At 36.6% G+C, this 16,962-nt stretch overlaps 1 protein-coding gene across 1 annotated transcript in view; it reads right to left on the bottom strand.

Annotated features, from left to right (window-relative positions):
- Positions 1 to 268: 268 nt before the first annotated feature.
- Positions 269 to 16,962, bottom strand: part of LOC149486806 (uncharacterized) — a 39,476-nt gene continuing 22,782 nt past the window's right edge. The window contains exons 9-12 of the mRNA XM_089697899.1: positions 15,678 to 15,912; positions 7,201 to 7,413; positions 4,415 to 4,667; positions 269 to 3,534 (exon numbers count right to left, since the gene is read on the bottom strand). Coding sequence (XP_089554025.1) covers positions 2,314 to 3,534; positions 4,415 to 4,667; positions 7,201 to 7,413; positions 15,678 to 15,912 — 1,922 coding nt within the window. The 3' untranslated portion in view covers positions 269 to 2,313. The remainder of the gene's footprint in view (positions 3,535 to 4,414; positions 4,668 to 7,200; positions 7,414 to 15,677; positions 15,913 to 16,962) is intronic.

Raw genomic sequence — 16,962 nt, 5'->3', positions numbered from 1 at the left:
TATATTAGCTTCACCTGTATGTTTGTATGTTTGTAACCGACTTCTTTGGGCGCGATTTTGACCCACGGTCAGATTTCGTTCAAACTTTGTAGATTTATTGAGGACCGATGACAATACACTAATTTGATAAAATTTTCTATTTTTTAGTTCGGTTTTCTATAAAAAGCGTGTTTTTTAGTTTTTTTAAACTATTATTATCTGTAGTGTATTGCACCCGTGCGAAGCCGGGGCGGGTCGCTAGTTAATAATAAAATTTAAAAAGCACTTACATTTTTTATACTACAATATAATAAAGCATAATGTGAAGTCCTATGTCCCCGTAGTGGGGTAAGGGGCAGATGCATTATACATCTGTTTCACTGATCGATTTTCTTTGGGGACAAGTAGGTGGCCTTCTGTGTCCTACCAGACCGAGACATTTTTTTATTCGTCTCCACCGGGAATTGAACCCAGGACCCCTCTGTGCTACACTCACGCGTCAACCACTGTACCAAGGCAGCTTTTTAAAGCATAATGTAGTGACGAAAAATGCGTTCAAAAAGAAGAGAGAATTTTTTTAATCATACCAGTTGAAGTTTTTCGTATAACCGATATAATAAAAATTTCTCCTGTGAAAAACATCATTTTTACCGCTATTAATTATTATCGTTGTAGGTAATACTTTTTCGGTAATTATTGGCTACGACATTATTAAATACTATATTAGTAACAATTTTCTCGTAAATAGTGCGATTGAGTATTTTAATATTATTTATAAATGAAAATGTAACTGTTTTAAACAAACTAGTAAAGCTATGAAACAACTGAACCTATTATATGTACACGATATTTTAATATATTTGATTAATACTTATATTAGTTGCAATTTAACATTGTTCTTGCTAGTTCGGTACTGCTCTTGAACAAAAAAACAATGTACAAAAAATTATAACATTGTGAAGAAAAAAAATCTGTTTGAGACACCTAAAGACTTTAATTATTATTCCTTTATAAATTAATATACAACATACATTGCATTTAAATGAAACTACAACAAACATAATAAGGTTCTGAACTAATCTAAGAACAATATAGAATAAGGAGCACAGTCACGTTATTGTTTATCCAAGTTAACATGTTCATTATAAAATTTATACTGCGATTTTGCATTCTTTAGCAGCTTTAAAATATCATGCACAGATAATAGGTATTTTTTCTATTAATAAATATGACATTTTAAATGAGCCACGTAACTTCAACATTTATTTTACTTATTTGTGTGATAAACTCAATTATTTGTTCTTGGGTCTGGGTGTTATTATCTATATAATATGTATTTATTAAATATTATATTTATCGTCGCCTAGTACCCACAACACAAGCCTTAATTGAGCTTACTGTGGGACTAGGTCGATTTGTGTAATAATGTCCTATAATATTAAAAAAAATTAAATTAAAAAATTTATTTTACTTCACATAATCAAATAATAAAATATAAATGCTATCAATATGATTGTAATCAGTCGGCAGTATTGGTCTTATTAAAAATCAAATGAGCATTATCAATTTCAACAGATTTATACCACCAGAATTATCAACTATCAGGATGCTTCGACAGAGATGCCAGCTAGACTATAATTATGCTACCACGAACTTCAAGAATGGTATAAGAGAAGGAAATAGAAAGGACCTTTTGATAAAACAAACGATGAACTAAGGAAAAACCGTTTTCAATATGGTGAGTCCAGATTGTTGGAAAGGTTAAAATAACGTGCCAATAGCATTGAATACAAAGAACAAAGAGAAAAGTATTAATGTGTTAATCTATCCAGTCTCTAGTCTAGCTCACATTTCTGATAGAATGGCACCCTTAATACTAACTTAGATCACCAATCAATATGGCTACTATCACCGTTTACTAACCTATGATCTTCAAGCATCCTTCAATATCAGGGTAACTAGAGGGTATATACACTAATTACAACAAGGTTTGAGTGCCAGATCTAAACATTAATATTATTATATGTATATGCAGATTTAATGAACTTCTAATCACATAAACAACTATAGGGTCACAAAACAATCTCTGGAACCAATAAATCGCATGATCTAAACACAAACATACAAACAATTCATACAGGGTAACACAGAAAATACGAAACTTTGTACAAATCTAAGAACCTCGTAACGTGATGTAAAGTTAATTCAATAATCAACAAACGATTCCGGCACTCAATATAGTGTCTGTCAATGTAAACTCCAGTCCAAGGGAAGATCCCTAGATGCTGAGCGAGAATGGAGCGTGGGCGGCGCGTGCGCACCGCGGGCCGCGTGTCAGTAATCCAGGGACTCTTCATCTGGGGACCGCTTGCGGCAGCACAACCTCCACGCAGCTCCCAACGCACATACACATATAGCGATAGCCAGCCCTGCTCCTAGAGCAGGCGCCAGCCAATCACCACTACCATTCATTCGCGCTCCTGTACACAACTCTGGAGCTTCATCGTGCAACTTTCCCAACTGTAAGCCACTTAACGCATCCAAGTAACCAAGTCTACGCAAACTGTCTTCTGAATACGCTTCCCTTGCTCGTTTTTCTTCGGCCGTCCAGAATCTTCTCTCCCCGCCGGTTATATTTGGACAATTGACAACCCCATTACATATTAAACTAGCTGGGATGCATAGCGCTTCTTCTCCAGGACATATGAAATCGCAATTGTGCCCTTCAGGGCTACCCAAACCACTGTCGGTCAAACGTGACGTCATTAACGTTCCGTCAGAGTTTTTCGGTAAATGGTATAACCCTGTCCAAGCAATTTTGAAAGCTGCTCGCGCTGGTGACGCACTTCCAATGAACACAATTCTGATAGACCTCGTTTTTTCTTTTTCAATTATTAATGGATCATCTAAAGATTCAAATCCAAGTTCGCCAGCTGATAGAATAGGCAGTTCCCGAGCAAAGGATACATTTTCACCACACACTGATAAATATGGTTCTATACGACCTGGTAGATAAATTTGAATGTTACCATCATCACAGTGTCGCGACGCAAATTTGATGCTATCAAAGTGCAGCCAAATATCTCTCTTCTCCTCTATTTCTAGGTCCCATATACATTGTATTCTCTTAGGTGGTTCTGTGTATCCCAGTGCTTCTAAATGCGGATATACTATTTCCCCATCAGACGCAGCGGCTAAAACTGCTGGTCCACAAAGCGGTCCATGGACGAATTCGTATCTAGCTTCAAAGAGCGGAGAAGGATTTTTAAAGTACGACGCCGCAGCATGAGCATTGTCAACAATTAATTGTAAGTTTAAAGTTTCACCAGACGAAACTACTCTGTAAGGCCTTGCACGAGATACTGTATTTGCGTGCTTTGCGCAAAGACATGATCCTACAGATCTCTGAACGGCTAAATGTAAAGGAAGAGGCGTTGTTGTCATTCCAAGTGATAAGTTTGCAGCCCTTCCTCCAGGGAAAGGCTCCCATATGATCAGTTTATCGGCTCTGTCTTCGTAGCAGTTTTGACAAGAAACTGGTGTGTAGGGGTGTTCCTGTAAAAAATATATAATGTAAGTATGTTAAAATGGTATTGACTTGGTTATATAGTAGACGAAATAATGGTTATTGATGAAATAGTAAAGTTTCCATTCTGTTTCATTTCTCATTATCATTTTAAATTCTGTAACATAAAAATTGAAGACAAAGTTTTTATCGAGACATAAAATATTAGCAATTTAAATGTCCATTTCGAAATAAACAAAGCCCATAAAGTGAGTTAAATTCAAATCACTACTCGTCGCTATCAATTCTACGTTGAAAATAAATAAATCGTCTTCATTGGAAATCGAGAAGCGTGAATGAATCAATTTCATTGCGAGAAGTAAATAAAATTTCAACAAAACATCAGCTATTTATTAAATCGCCGTGAATATCGGAGTAAACAACTGTCTGATACTGATATTTCACTATTTAAATAAATACGTTCGGATTTTCATATATTAAAGGCACTCGTTACGCCTGTAATTATGAGTACAGATTCAGTTACGAATATTATTTATGTAGTGAAAATTATATTGAAACATTTTGTTTCGTATGATTTAAAGTTATGGTAATGAATGATATATTACCGCGGTTATCATAAATTATTATTGGAACCGTTAACGTAATTGGTATTTCGATAATGTTTTCATGGGTAGATAAGCGATTATATAGTGTTCTTTAATAAACTACCCACATGGCAATAGGGTGATGTTTCAATCATATAATATTTCAATGATGTTACAATTATTAAACTTGCTTATGACAATAGTTCATACACAAATTAATATTTGCATTAGGTGCAATGAACATTTCATAAATCATCATTTATTTACTCATAAGTGTCTTATTTGAATGTACAATTTACGCTGTAAATCTACATTATAAACTCACCTTAAAATTAACACTCATTATAGTCAATATGACCCTTGCATATATCCGCTTGTCCGTTACGAATCTGTACAAGCAATGCACGTCCTCTCCTGGCGGCGCCTGCTTGTAAACTAACGTATTGAGCGGCGAACGCAGCCGACCTGCCCTCTGCTTCCATGACGCGATGACTTCATCGCACGCGGTGTTTGGTACCGGTTCACCAAAGCGGGTATTATTGAAAAAGTCGTAGTGCGCCCAGTAGTAGAGGGATGAGCTGTGGAATATTGTTTTTGTTAATACGGGTAGTTCTATAATGAATTATTGCATTTTAGTTCTGTTGGTCGATACATATCTTTGTTGAAAATTTTTAAATTATACAAATAATATATTTGGAGAAACTAAAGCCACACAGGCTTAAAGAGTAGAGGGATGTGCTGTGGATTGTTGTATTGGTTCTGTTTTGCATATAAGTGTAATGAGGAGTTGAGAATCCTAGAAGAGGTTAAAAGTGATAAAGCCGCCCCATTATAGATACATATTTTTAACTGTTTCAGGATGAAGCTTTTAAACTTTTACCTACGTAATTCGATTGATGTTATGAAATATCATCAGATTTTTTTAAATAAATTGCATTAATATGTTTTAAAATAAACTTAATTGTATATTAACTAGCAACTTCAACGTTTTATACATTTTTCATTTTAATAATAATGTATGAATACATAATTGCTTTAATCTCATAATATATGAATGAATTTCCAAGTACCTCATAATATGTCATGTTTATATTTTAATAAAATATTTAAATAATGTTCACATTACGATTCGTAGTGACGACACGAAAGTGATGAAAGTAGAACAGTCTATTTGCCAAAGGACTGAATTGTAAGCGAGTTTGAACAAAACTAGAGAAGAACAACTACTAGTTTTAGTTTCTTGAGTTTTTCTGTAGATACTGTCTAGCAGCATCTGCGTAATTTTTGTTTCATTTCAAGATCTATTGTAAGAACTTGCATAAATTAAGTTTTAGTTTGAGTTTAATGTTTATTAGAATTGGAAACTTCATGTATTCTGTTTGACAGACTGGCAACTCTACAAAAAAAAAACACATCTTACTTAAAATATGTATTTACTCATTTTATGTATTTTTGACAATTTTTTAATGAAATTATACAACGGGCTATTATGTAAATATATTTGGACGTGCAACGCTTAAAAAATCATGAAAAGGGTGCGCCAAATTGTATGCAGTTATAATTTATCAACGAATTTGAAATAATGGAGCGTACCAAAGAAGCCGTAAATAATATTACCTCAAACCAAACGTACGTCCATTACATTATTTGGAAATCACAATCCAATTAACGATCAAAAAACACCCGTATTACCGGGCAATATAACCTAAATAACCGAGCTTAAGATGTTATCGCTAACGTTGGAAATAATATGAGGGTAGTAACAAAAGCCAACGCTGTAATGGACGCCAATTACATGATTAGAAACGATATTGACCCATTCCGTATTGATTGGCGGCACATAGAGCGAGCAGCCTCGCGAAGCAATAGTTGTTCGCATAGTACGTCGCTTTTGCGAACGAATCTATTGACCTTTATATTATGTGCTAATTAATTCTCGATGTCTCTTTTTCGATCACGATAGTAGAATTATGCCATCTCACTTTGTTTAAATTGTGTGTGCATTTGGGTGCTGTTTTTGAAGATCGAATGTTGTGTTGGTAACCTTTCTACGTCTTTTTAATCATAGTATCATTAGCACACAGCTCGGTCAGTGTGAACGTGGCTGGTCGAGGCAAATGACGTCACAATATGCGCTTTCTTTTTTCTTGCCGGTTCTTCTCCGTAGATACTGCTTTCCGAATCGGTGGTAAATTTTAAAATATGTAATGACGTTTCAAAAGTGCTTCTATAAGAAGTCTAATTGAATAAATAAATGTTTGAGTTTGAGTTTGAGTTTCCTCGGGCGTACTGCTTCGCGAGGATGCTCGCTCTGTAGAGACCCGGCTATTGAACTATTCCGTATTGATTGCTATGTTAGGAATGATGTATTGAATCTTGCATATTCTTGAGTTATTGTGCCTTGTGATTCGATACGTATTGGTAAAGTCTCGAGTATAGAGGGCATCTTATTATGAAATAATTTGTTATACTATTTGTTAGTGGTTGTAAAATAGATGATTGGAGATGATTAGAAATTATATAAATTACATAATATAGTTTGCTCTGTTCATTTGGAAATGAAAATATTTTCTTCTTTCTAGAAAATAACGGATACGATAAAAAAAAGAGAATAAAATAAAGATTGCTTCCTACGTCATATACATTTAATATTTACGATAAATAGATTGTATATAAGCACCATGAAATAATATATCATGTGTGTGTGTGTATAAAGGCTTATCCTATAAATAGAAAGATCGAACAAATTCAATCATTGACGAGGGTTATTGAGTGACCTAACTGTCTAAGGCGTTGTTATTTAAGGAGAAAGACGGGGGTTTTAATCCCGCCTTGATATAAAATATTTAACGTAAGTAAAGTTTTGCTACTCAATAAAATTGCGTGTGTGCCGAGCACACGTGTCAGAAGTGAAAATAATAATTGTCGCCTTACTCTATGACGTGACAGTATTACCACAGTATAAATATTTTAAAAGGATTTTTTAGACTGTGGTATTACCATGACGCGACATTGAAATTTTACTCTCAACGTGCCTAAAGAGGTTTCACTTAAAAATTTCAGGTAAATTATTAATAACAAAATAAATGATAAAATATCTAAAGTACTCACCCGCTATAACTGCCAGTTTTACTTTCAAATCTTACAAACATCGCGTTGCCAGTGGACACAAAGTCATGTTTCTCCATCGGTCTGCTGAATGTGTCACAGAACGTCTTGATAATTTTAGCGTCGTCAGGTCGAGGCGCGTCATACAGCGTCAGGGACTCGCCACAGTCCCCTGTCCATGGCACTATGGGTGATTCTATCCGGTTGATTCGGAAGCTGTTGAGAAAATGTACGTTATAGTTGGGGGTGAAGGTTCAAAGTTGCTTATAAATTATAATTAAAGTTGTGACGATTTAGATTCAGATACAAAGAGAAAAAATTGTAAATGTATAATATTATGTTGTTTGTAGTTTAGTTTGAAGTTAAAAAGCTGAGGAATTTGTTTATTTGGTTGAAAACGCTTATCTCTAGTAGCTAGATATGCAACTATGAATTGGAAAAACAAATTGTATTAGATACATTGCGCTACGACTAATAGGAGCAGCGATAAAAAATGTTAAAAAATATTCCTTTTGCTAACAGAAATTGCGTGGGTCAGCTAGTGTGGCACCAATCGAATGTTCCAAGATGAATAAATAAACAGTTATCAGTCCTTATAAATATTTAAGTTAGATACAAGAACCACGCCACAGTTCCCTGTCAAAAGAATAATGATGAATTCTGTACGGCTGAAGTCTAACTTCCTCCTTTTGTTAATATTTTGTATCGAAAATAGTTTATTGTAATAACTTGGTAATAAATAAGGCTTGTGTTGTGTATACGCTAGTTTATGGACGTAGATTGTAAGGACGTCAGTCCCCTGTTTGTGTTACGTGGTTAATATTTGCAATAACCTCAAGAATGTTCGGTTCAATGGACCCAGGGTTTGAAACAGAGGAACAGGGAACTGATATTTCAATGTGGTCAAGCTTTCACGTGGAATAAGATAGATTGAAGTTGCTTTAATTGAATATTATTATAACCTAGTATTATACATTTAGAAATTAAAGACTATTAACAGATTTTAAACGGAAATATACTCTCGCTGTAGTGTTCGAAACCTCGAGTTGAAAAAAATTACATATCAATCAAGTTTCTAAATTATTAAATTCATTTAATTTGCCTACTTACTAATAGTGGTTTAATAGAGCGAAAGAAACATTTTTGGTGTTCATATACATTATATCCATTTAGAAGCTTCTTAGAGAACACTTCTATTTTATAGAATCAGATTTTCATATTGATGAATGTAGCAACCTTTTAAAATAAGATGTTATTTATGTTACTTCAATAAACTTAATATGAATCATCAATGTTTATGAATTTAAAATGAATATAATTTTAATGTTTTAATTAAACAATTTAGTACTTATGTACATTACAGATGATTTTTATATGAAAAGCAATAAATTTTATCACGAAAACGTTATCGTGAAATGGCATTTTTATTACAAAACTTTTTAATATTAATTTTACGATGTCGGTCATTGTGATATTTTTTGTTCAAGAATAATGAAGATTTAATATTGATGCTACATTTTCAGTTGGAAATTTTAGCTCGCCATTTTGTTCTATTTTAGGGTTCCGCAGCCGAATACTGTGATACTTTTATGTATATCGTCCTTTTATCTATTGATGCCATGAAAAAGTTTTGGAAGTTTTTATTTTAGAATTGTGTAGTTATATATAGAGCTTTATGGTGAAAAATGTCACGCACTTTAAAAGGCAAACAAATGGGTTGTTCGTTTTAGTTTATGTATATGTTACCGGAAATGTATGTAATCCGTCATTGTATACAATTCCTAGGAAATGTATATAATTCCTAAAATCGCACGGAAATGTGTGAAATAAATTATTTTATACACATTTCCTAGGAAATCTATACATTTCCTAAATAGCTATCGGAAATGTAAAACATTTAAGATATTGATATATCGCAGGCAAATTGTATATAATCTGGCCGTTTACAAACGGTCGGCATTTTGTAGTAACTATGCCGATAATTCGTAATCAGAAATTTTAGGTTTGGATAAGGGGGTGGGTTAGGTTAGATTCGTGTTTTTTAAAACTACACAGAAATAGGAGCCCCACGTAGTGGGGCTCCGTCGGCTCGCGACCGTCTTTTTGTAGAATTTTGGAAAAAGACGAATTTTCGGCATATTAAAACAGCTAGCCGTTACGTAATACGGCGGATTATACAATCCGACTGCGCCAAATATACGCGGGGACAGCGGGACGAGAGGACTGATTACTTGCCAAATGAAAATTTTATTTTATAAGAATAAATATAAGTTGATTTTGTGATATTTACGTTAAAAGTTAGATAGTTGATTTTTAAAATGTTAATTAGTAAGATAATAATATGAACATAATATTATTACAATTTTACGGTATGACTGTTACCCGATTGTATCAATAAGAGCTATAATAATAAAAACAAATAACAACGTGTTTCATTACAGATAGCATTTACTTTACACATTTCCTAATACGATATTGAAATTGTATACAATTCCTAGGCAGATTATACATTTCCTAGGATATGCATGCATTAAAAACAATATTTTATACATTTCCTAAACGGTATCGGAATTGTACACATTTCCTAGGAATTGTATACAATTCCTTGATTTCATACATTTCCGGTAACATATACACAATGAAAACATGAAAATATCGCATGCAGGTTAATGAACTTTGAATAAGTTTGTTCATTTTTAGATTCTGAGAAGTACTTTTTTTTAAGCTATTGCATAGCTTCTATCGCGGGCCTTGAGCGCGGGGACCGAATCCAGAAATTCCGTAACGAAAAAAACCTCACGCTCCCCACTCCGACGGGCGTGGAGGTGTGGCTTGAAGGCATAGCATGCAATAGGTTTACCGCGGCAGTCCCCGAGTGCCACACGTCTTTTTTTCTATAAATTTACGTTATTTGTATAAGTTGCAAGAAATACCTCGCTTTCAATAGCATCTGATTTTCTGAATGAAAAATGCAGGTAAATGCGGTTGGCGGGAAATTATTGGATATTCAAAGTAATGGCATTGAATGCTTTTGAAATATAACTAAATGTAATGTTATGAAGCAGAAATATTGATTTTATTTATTTTTTTATAATGAACCGAAACTCGACCTATATCAATAAATCCTTGTTTTTTAAAAGGTCCACAATTTTAAAGCTCGGTCAGGTGTGTGCGCGTACGTCCGAGACGACATCTGTTGTCGGCGTCTCCGGTATCTTGAAGACCCCCATTTTTCCGTACTATGGATGCTGGTGGACACAGGCCCAGAGAAACTTCTCTATGCATGTGTCTACCGAGCGCACAGCGGAGACCAGGAGACGATCAGGCTCACAGAGTACCTAAGTGAGGCGGCGGACGCTGCTCAACACAAATACCCTTCCGCTCAGCTTGTGTTACTGGGGGATTTTAATGCCCACCACCAGGAGTGGCTATACCCATACCAGTGCACTGACCTCGCTGGGAGAGAGATGCGTAAACTTGCTATAGCATTGAATCTCACCCAGCTGGTTCAAGGAGCGACGCGGGTTCCTGATGTTGAGAGCCACACAGCCAATTGCTTGGACCTTCTGCTGACAACAGATCCAGACCGTTACTCGGTAGCGATTTCCTCGCCGCTTGGCAGCTCCGATCACTGTCTGGTGAAATCTGTATCTGTCTACTCGCCGCCCGATCCCAGTCCTAAGGGCTCTCGGCGCGTGTGGCAATACAAGTCAGCAGATTGGGATGAGATGCGTTCCTTTTTTGCATCATATCCTTGGCGGCCTGTCTGCTTTTCTTCTGAAGACCCCTCGACCTGCGCGGATGCTGTGACTGATGTGTTGCGACAGGGAATGGAGTACTTTATTCCATTCTCCGACGTAGCCATGTCCGGCAAAGCTCAGCCCTGGTTCAGAGCCGATTGCAGACGCGCTGAAGCGCTAAAGCAAGAGGCGTATCTGGCTTGGGTTGACGCTCGACACCGCAAAGCGAGGGACGTTTCTGAAAAGAAGAAAGCCTTTAACCGGGCTGCCAAGTCCTGCAAGAAGGCTCTACGGAAAGCTCGACTCGACCACGTTAGCCGCATAGGGAACAAACTGGCTTCTTACCCCTCCGGTAGTAAAGCGTTTTGGTCCCTGGCAAAGTCGGTTGAATCGAATTTCTGCCGCCCCTCACTTCCTCCACTGCTGAAACCTGACGGGACGCTGGCTCACACCGCCGTAGAGAAAGCGAACCTATTTGCTTCTCTATTTGCGGAAAATTCTCGTCTGGATCCCGCAAGCGCGATACCTCCCAGTCTACCTGGATGCGAGGCGAAAATGCCGGAAATTCGCATCCGTCAGACGGAGGTTCTTAAAACGCTGCGGAATCTTGATGTGAATAAAGCCAGTGGCCCTGATGGAGTTCCAGCCATAGTTCTTAAAACCTGTGCGCCTGAACTTGCTCCTGTTTTGACACGCCTCTTTCGCCTTTCGTTGACGACTGGAATAGTTCCGAAATCATGGAAGCTTGCCAACGTGCAGCCTGTGCCCAAAAAAGGCAGTCGTGCCGATCCTTCAAACTACAGGCCAATTTCAGTCACGTCCATACTCTGTAAGACTATGGAACGTGTACTGAACAGCCGGCTCCTGGCACACCTAGAAGCAAACGACCTCCTCAGTGACCGTCAATACGGGTTCCGCCGAAACCGGTCCACTGGGGATCTTCTAGCGTACGCCACCTACATCTGGAGCGAGGCCATCGAGAATCATGGTGAGGCACTTGCTGTCTCCCTTGATATCTCAAAGGCCTTCGATAGGGTCTGGCATGATAGTCTTATTGGCAAGCTTCCATCCTACGGTCTGCCAACTGGTCTCTGCGCCTGGATCTCAGATTTTCTGAGGGACCGGTCGCTCCGGGTAGTCGTTGACGGCTGCTCGTCCGACCAAATGGCTATAAATGCCGGAGTCCCTCAGGGATCAGTTCTCTCCGCAACACTCTTCCTGCTACACATCAACGATCTGCTGAAACCCGGTATCTATGGGTACGCAGACGATAGCACTGTTGTGGAGAGATATGTATCCAGCGCGCGAGCCAGTACGGCACAAATTCAGTCTCTACGGGAGGCGATGGTTGATCGCATGAACTTGTCCTTACAGGCGGTCTCCGACTGGGGCGATGCCAATCTGGTCAAGTTCAATGCGTCTAAGACCCAGGCGTGTCTATTCTCCGCTAAACGGAGTCCATTCCACCTGACTCCGAATTTCCAAGGTGTGTCCGTGCCGATAACTAACCACCTCGAGCTTCTTGGTATCACCTTAACGCCTACTCTGAACTTTGGTTCCTTCATTGAATCAAAAGCCCAAGTAGCCTCAAAAAAGCTTGGAATTCTGGCGAAGGTGAGACAGTATTTCAGCCCAGGACAATTGCTCAACCTTTATCAAGCACAAGTCCGATCGTGCATGGAATACTGCTCTCACCTCTGGGACGGTTCCGCCAAGTACCAGCTGGAGGCGCTTGAGGCGATAGAGAGGCGTGCCAAGAGGCTCATAAACGACGATGACCTAGTAGGCAAAAAGCTCCAGAGCCTCGGTCACCGCCGCAGAGTGGCCAGCTTATCGGTCTTCTATCGGATACACTTTGGAGAGTGCGCTGCGGAACTGCACGATATCGTTCCGCCATCCCCGTTCTTCTATCGATCGTCGAGGCGCACAGACTCTAGGCATCGCCATATGGTGGACGTTCCATGTACCCGGACTAAGCGGTTTGGTTCCACATTCTTTATCCGAACCGCGAGGGACTGGAACATGCTTCCTGAGTCTGTGTTCCCCGACGAGTACAATATGGGGGTCTTCAAGCGTAGAGTGAACAGGTACCTTCTAGGGAAGCGCGCTCCATCTTAGACCACATCTCAGCTTAACATCAGGCGAGATTGTGGTCAAGCGCTTCCCTATTACCAATAAAAAAAAAAAAAAAAAAAAAAAAAAAAAAAAAAAAAAGGCTATCTTTACCAAGTAATATATTTTAATTATTCAATACCGGGTCAAACCGAAAGAAGTCGGGGCAAAGTAATTATAGCTCGAAGCTGCCCTCTGTACTTGTTCTGTACTTTGCTGTATAATTGTTTTATCCTCTCTTTTTGTGTAAGTACAATAAAGAATTTTTATTATTATTATTTATTATTATAGCGAAACGTACGTGTGTATGTTAATAAAATAGGATATGAACAATAGAATTGTAGCATTTACCTAATAGGTGTCTATATCAAAATATGTTTAGCCGTTTAATAGCAAACATTCAATCGCAAACTAAACTTCAGCAATCATAATAAAAGTATGGTTCTACTGAATATAATTGTCTATTGGCTAGCAAACAAGCATATAAAATTTTATAGGCGTAGTATGTTTGTTGATGTAAAAGCTATCTATTATTGGAGATTTCTTATCGCTTACCATTTAATTCAATTTAACTTTTTAATTCATATATATTACTAGCGGTGCGCCCCGGCTTCGCCCGTGGTACATATGAAAAATAGATGTTGGCCGATTCTCAGACTTACCCGATATGCACAGAAAATTTCATGAGAATCGGTCGACCCGTTTCGGAGGAGTATGCAGACTAACATTGTGACACGAGAATTTTATATATAAGATTTAATTAAATAACGACTAAGACCAACTATTTCTTGTTATATTATTATTAATTTAACTCTATTATGTGACTCTTAATATAAAAAGGATTTTAACTCTCGAAACATCTCTTTTTTAAGTCGGTTAAAACAGCTCTAAATAAATAATAAAAGTACAGATACGGGGTTGATGCATTTCAAGTCTGTGTCATCGATTTTGATCAGTCATTTATTTCCTGAGGGACTGTTTATTTATATTACTGATTGACATATATATATAAAGACATTCCACGTGTCCGTTTGTAGAGCCTTTTACTTAATGACATGTATTTCTAAAGGGACATTATTGATATTAAAGTACGAATGGTTTTATAGTTTGGGTCTGGATTATTAATTTTGAAAGCAGTTTCACTGGTAAATAGTTGATGTTATAAAAATAAGAATAAATAATAGTTAAAAAAAAAAACACTTTTAAAACAATAAATTGATAAAATTCTTGTATTTGAATTCATTCTATCTGTTTTGTGAAAATTGACTCTAAAAGTTCCACACAAACATATAGGTGAAACTAATATAAAAAGTAATGTACCATCAACGTACGAGGAAAGAATATAAATTAGTTCTCGAGAACTTGGAAATTGTTAATTAAAATATAAAGAAAATTTATGAGAAGTTAGACTCTCTTGATTTATGTACACTATAAAATTTATATCATAAGTGTCTATGAAAAGTATGTTCATACTTCAAGCAGCTACATACAATATACATGTATGATGTAGGTACTAGGTATAGGTATCATATTATAGGTTACCTATCGAGTCCTGTGTAACATGAAAGGCCACTAGCACACTCTTTGATGAATTAAGTGGGAAAAATGGGTCTCCATTGACGTGAACTTTTTAAAAGGCTAGACTATAGTTATAGCTACGGTAGTTTCAATACGAGTATAGAAAAGACTGGCTGTGCCCCGCGGTTTTACCCGCATTGCTCTGCTCCTATTAGTCTTAGCGTGATGCGTAATAGTCTTTCTCGATAAATAGGCTATCAAACACTAAATTGTGTTTGTTGTTTTTTAAATCAAAAACTTAGCTTTATAATATAAGGATAGATTTTATACAACGTTTTTAAATCTATACTAATATTATAAAGCTGAAGAGTTTGTTTGTTTGTTTGTTTGTTTGTTTGTTTGAACGCGCTAATCTCGGGAACTACTGGTCCGATTTGACAAATTCTTTCGGTGTTAGATAGCCCATTTATCGAGGAAGGTTATAGGCTATATATCATCACGCTACGACCAACAGGGGTGGAGCCACGGGGGTGAAACCGCGCGGAGCAGCTAGTATGAGATAAATTTTTAACATTAAGAAAAAATGTAAATATACAAAAAGGGATGATGGATCGTATGCCTGAATTAATCCGAATAAAATTTAGGACACCGATTTATTTATAATCTGGGATAGCAAATATTCTTTTCATTCAGGTGTCACGCGTAAATTCATTCTTTAGCTGTTTTTATCTGAGATCGTTCATGTATTTTCGCGGTAATCATTATCGATTTGTTCTATATTTGACAACTGCACACACACACAAGCATCCAAAAATACAAACACACAAAGCATCCAAAAATACAAAAATACAATCACACAAGCATCCAAAAATACAAACACACAATTCCATTTATTTCTAACATCTTATTACAAGTATTGGACATAATATTATATTATATTTTATTTTACAAATAACGAGCTTATTTCTTTTCTCTGCAACCAATGAAAATGTTTCTAAATCGACTATCCAGCATAATAATAATTTATTTGTTGGTTAACTTTTTGAACCAACCACACAATAAAACTACATATTATTCATCTTTATAATACTACCATATATTTTTATTTACCTTGGAAAATACAGCCTCACAACTTGACCCGGAAAGCCCTGCATCAGATACGTACAAGACGTATGAGGTGGATACCAGTGCGCTACAGAAAGGAATATGCCCTCCGTGTCTCCAGACTTCTTCAGAGATTCCGCAGTGAGGAGCCAGTCGCAGTTACCGATCTTGGAGCCTGGAGCTTCCACGTGCCCTGGCCAGTTGCCGACGTTGAAGTGGAAACCCGTGTTTAGGAGAGGGCCTGGTAAGAAAACGGTGATAAGTGAAGTGACCTTTAATTTTTAGGCATTGACATGTTTTTTGCTGGGATTATTGTGTCTTTTTCCTTTCGGTAGGTTTATAAACTATTTAAAATGGCTTGTTTTTTTTTACAATAAATGAAATATACCCTTATGTTTATCTACACCACTACAAGAAAAGGGATTCGATTTATTACTTCATTTACCAATAGAAAACTATGAAATTTCACAGTAACATAAATCACAATTTTTAGTTTTAATCCTACCCTTAAATCCTAATATTATCACGATCTTAACTTGCCATTACTTCGTTATTCTATTAAGGGCCGATTTTTCAATGCTTGGAAAAAATTTATCCGTCCAATAAAGTATTACACGATAGTATTAAAATGTCACGTAAACTGTCAAATACGGGCAATTAGAATACGTTTTTAAAATGGTAGTTTTATACATTATTCGACGAATAAGTTTTATCCAAGCATTGAAAAATCGGCCCTAATTCGAAAACAAAATAAACTTGCAACTAAGTATCCAACATAAATTCCCATTCTCCAAGTATAGCAGCGTTAATAAAATTGTAACTTTCAGAATAAACTTGTAAAGTCGAGATACGTGAGGATGTGATGAGCGGAGTAGTTCACTGGGCTAACTACGGGAACTTTCAATGATTAAATACTGAACTTTGTTCTGTCGCCATTTTTATGGCGAGTCTCTGAACATTTTTGAAGTGAAACTTCTTCAGGCGCGTAGTAAAATTTCTTGGCAATACCGTCACGTAAGACGACGATTTTGGTATGTTTGATCTTATCAAAAAAGTTTCACTTATGACACGTGTGCTCGGACTTTTACTTGTATTCTAATTATGGCTTATATAATATGGTCTGGGATGGAAACTAAAACGGTATGACCTAGTTTTCTTAAGAATGTAGTTGCTGTCGGTGTAAAATGCAAAATAGGTTAAGTACTTAATGAGTTCATCCATGACAGACAATCATAATATCTTTTCTTCGAATTAGTATATAGATTTAGTATACCGTTAATTGAGATTTAAA

This window comes from Colias philodice, chromosome 8, assembly GCF_061535455.1.
Source record: "Colias philodice isolate Cphi_HAF_F1 chromosome 8, ilColPhil1 Martin Lab GWU primary, whole genome shotgun sequence".
Classification (NCBI taxonomy): Eukaryota; Metazoa; Arthropoda; class Insecta; order Lepidoptera; family Pieridae; genus Colias; species Colias philodice.
Note: the sequence above shows the minus strand (reverse complement) of the source record. Positions and strands in the feature narration are given on the sequence as shown.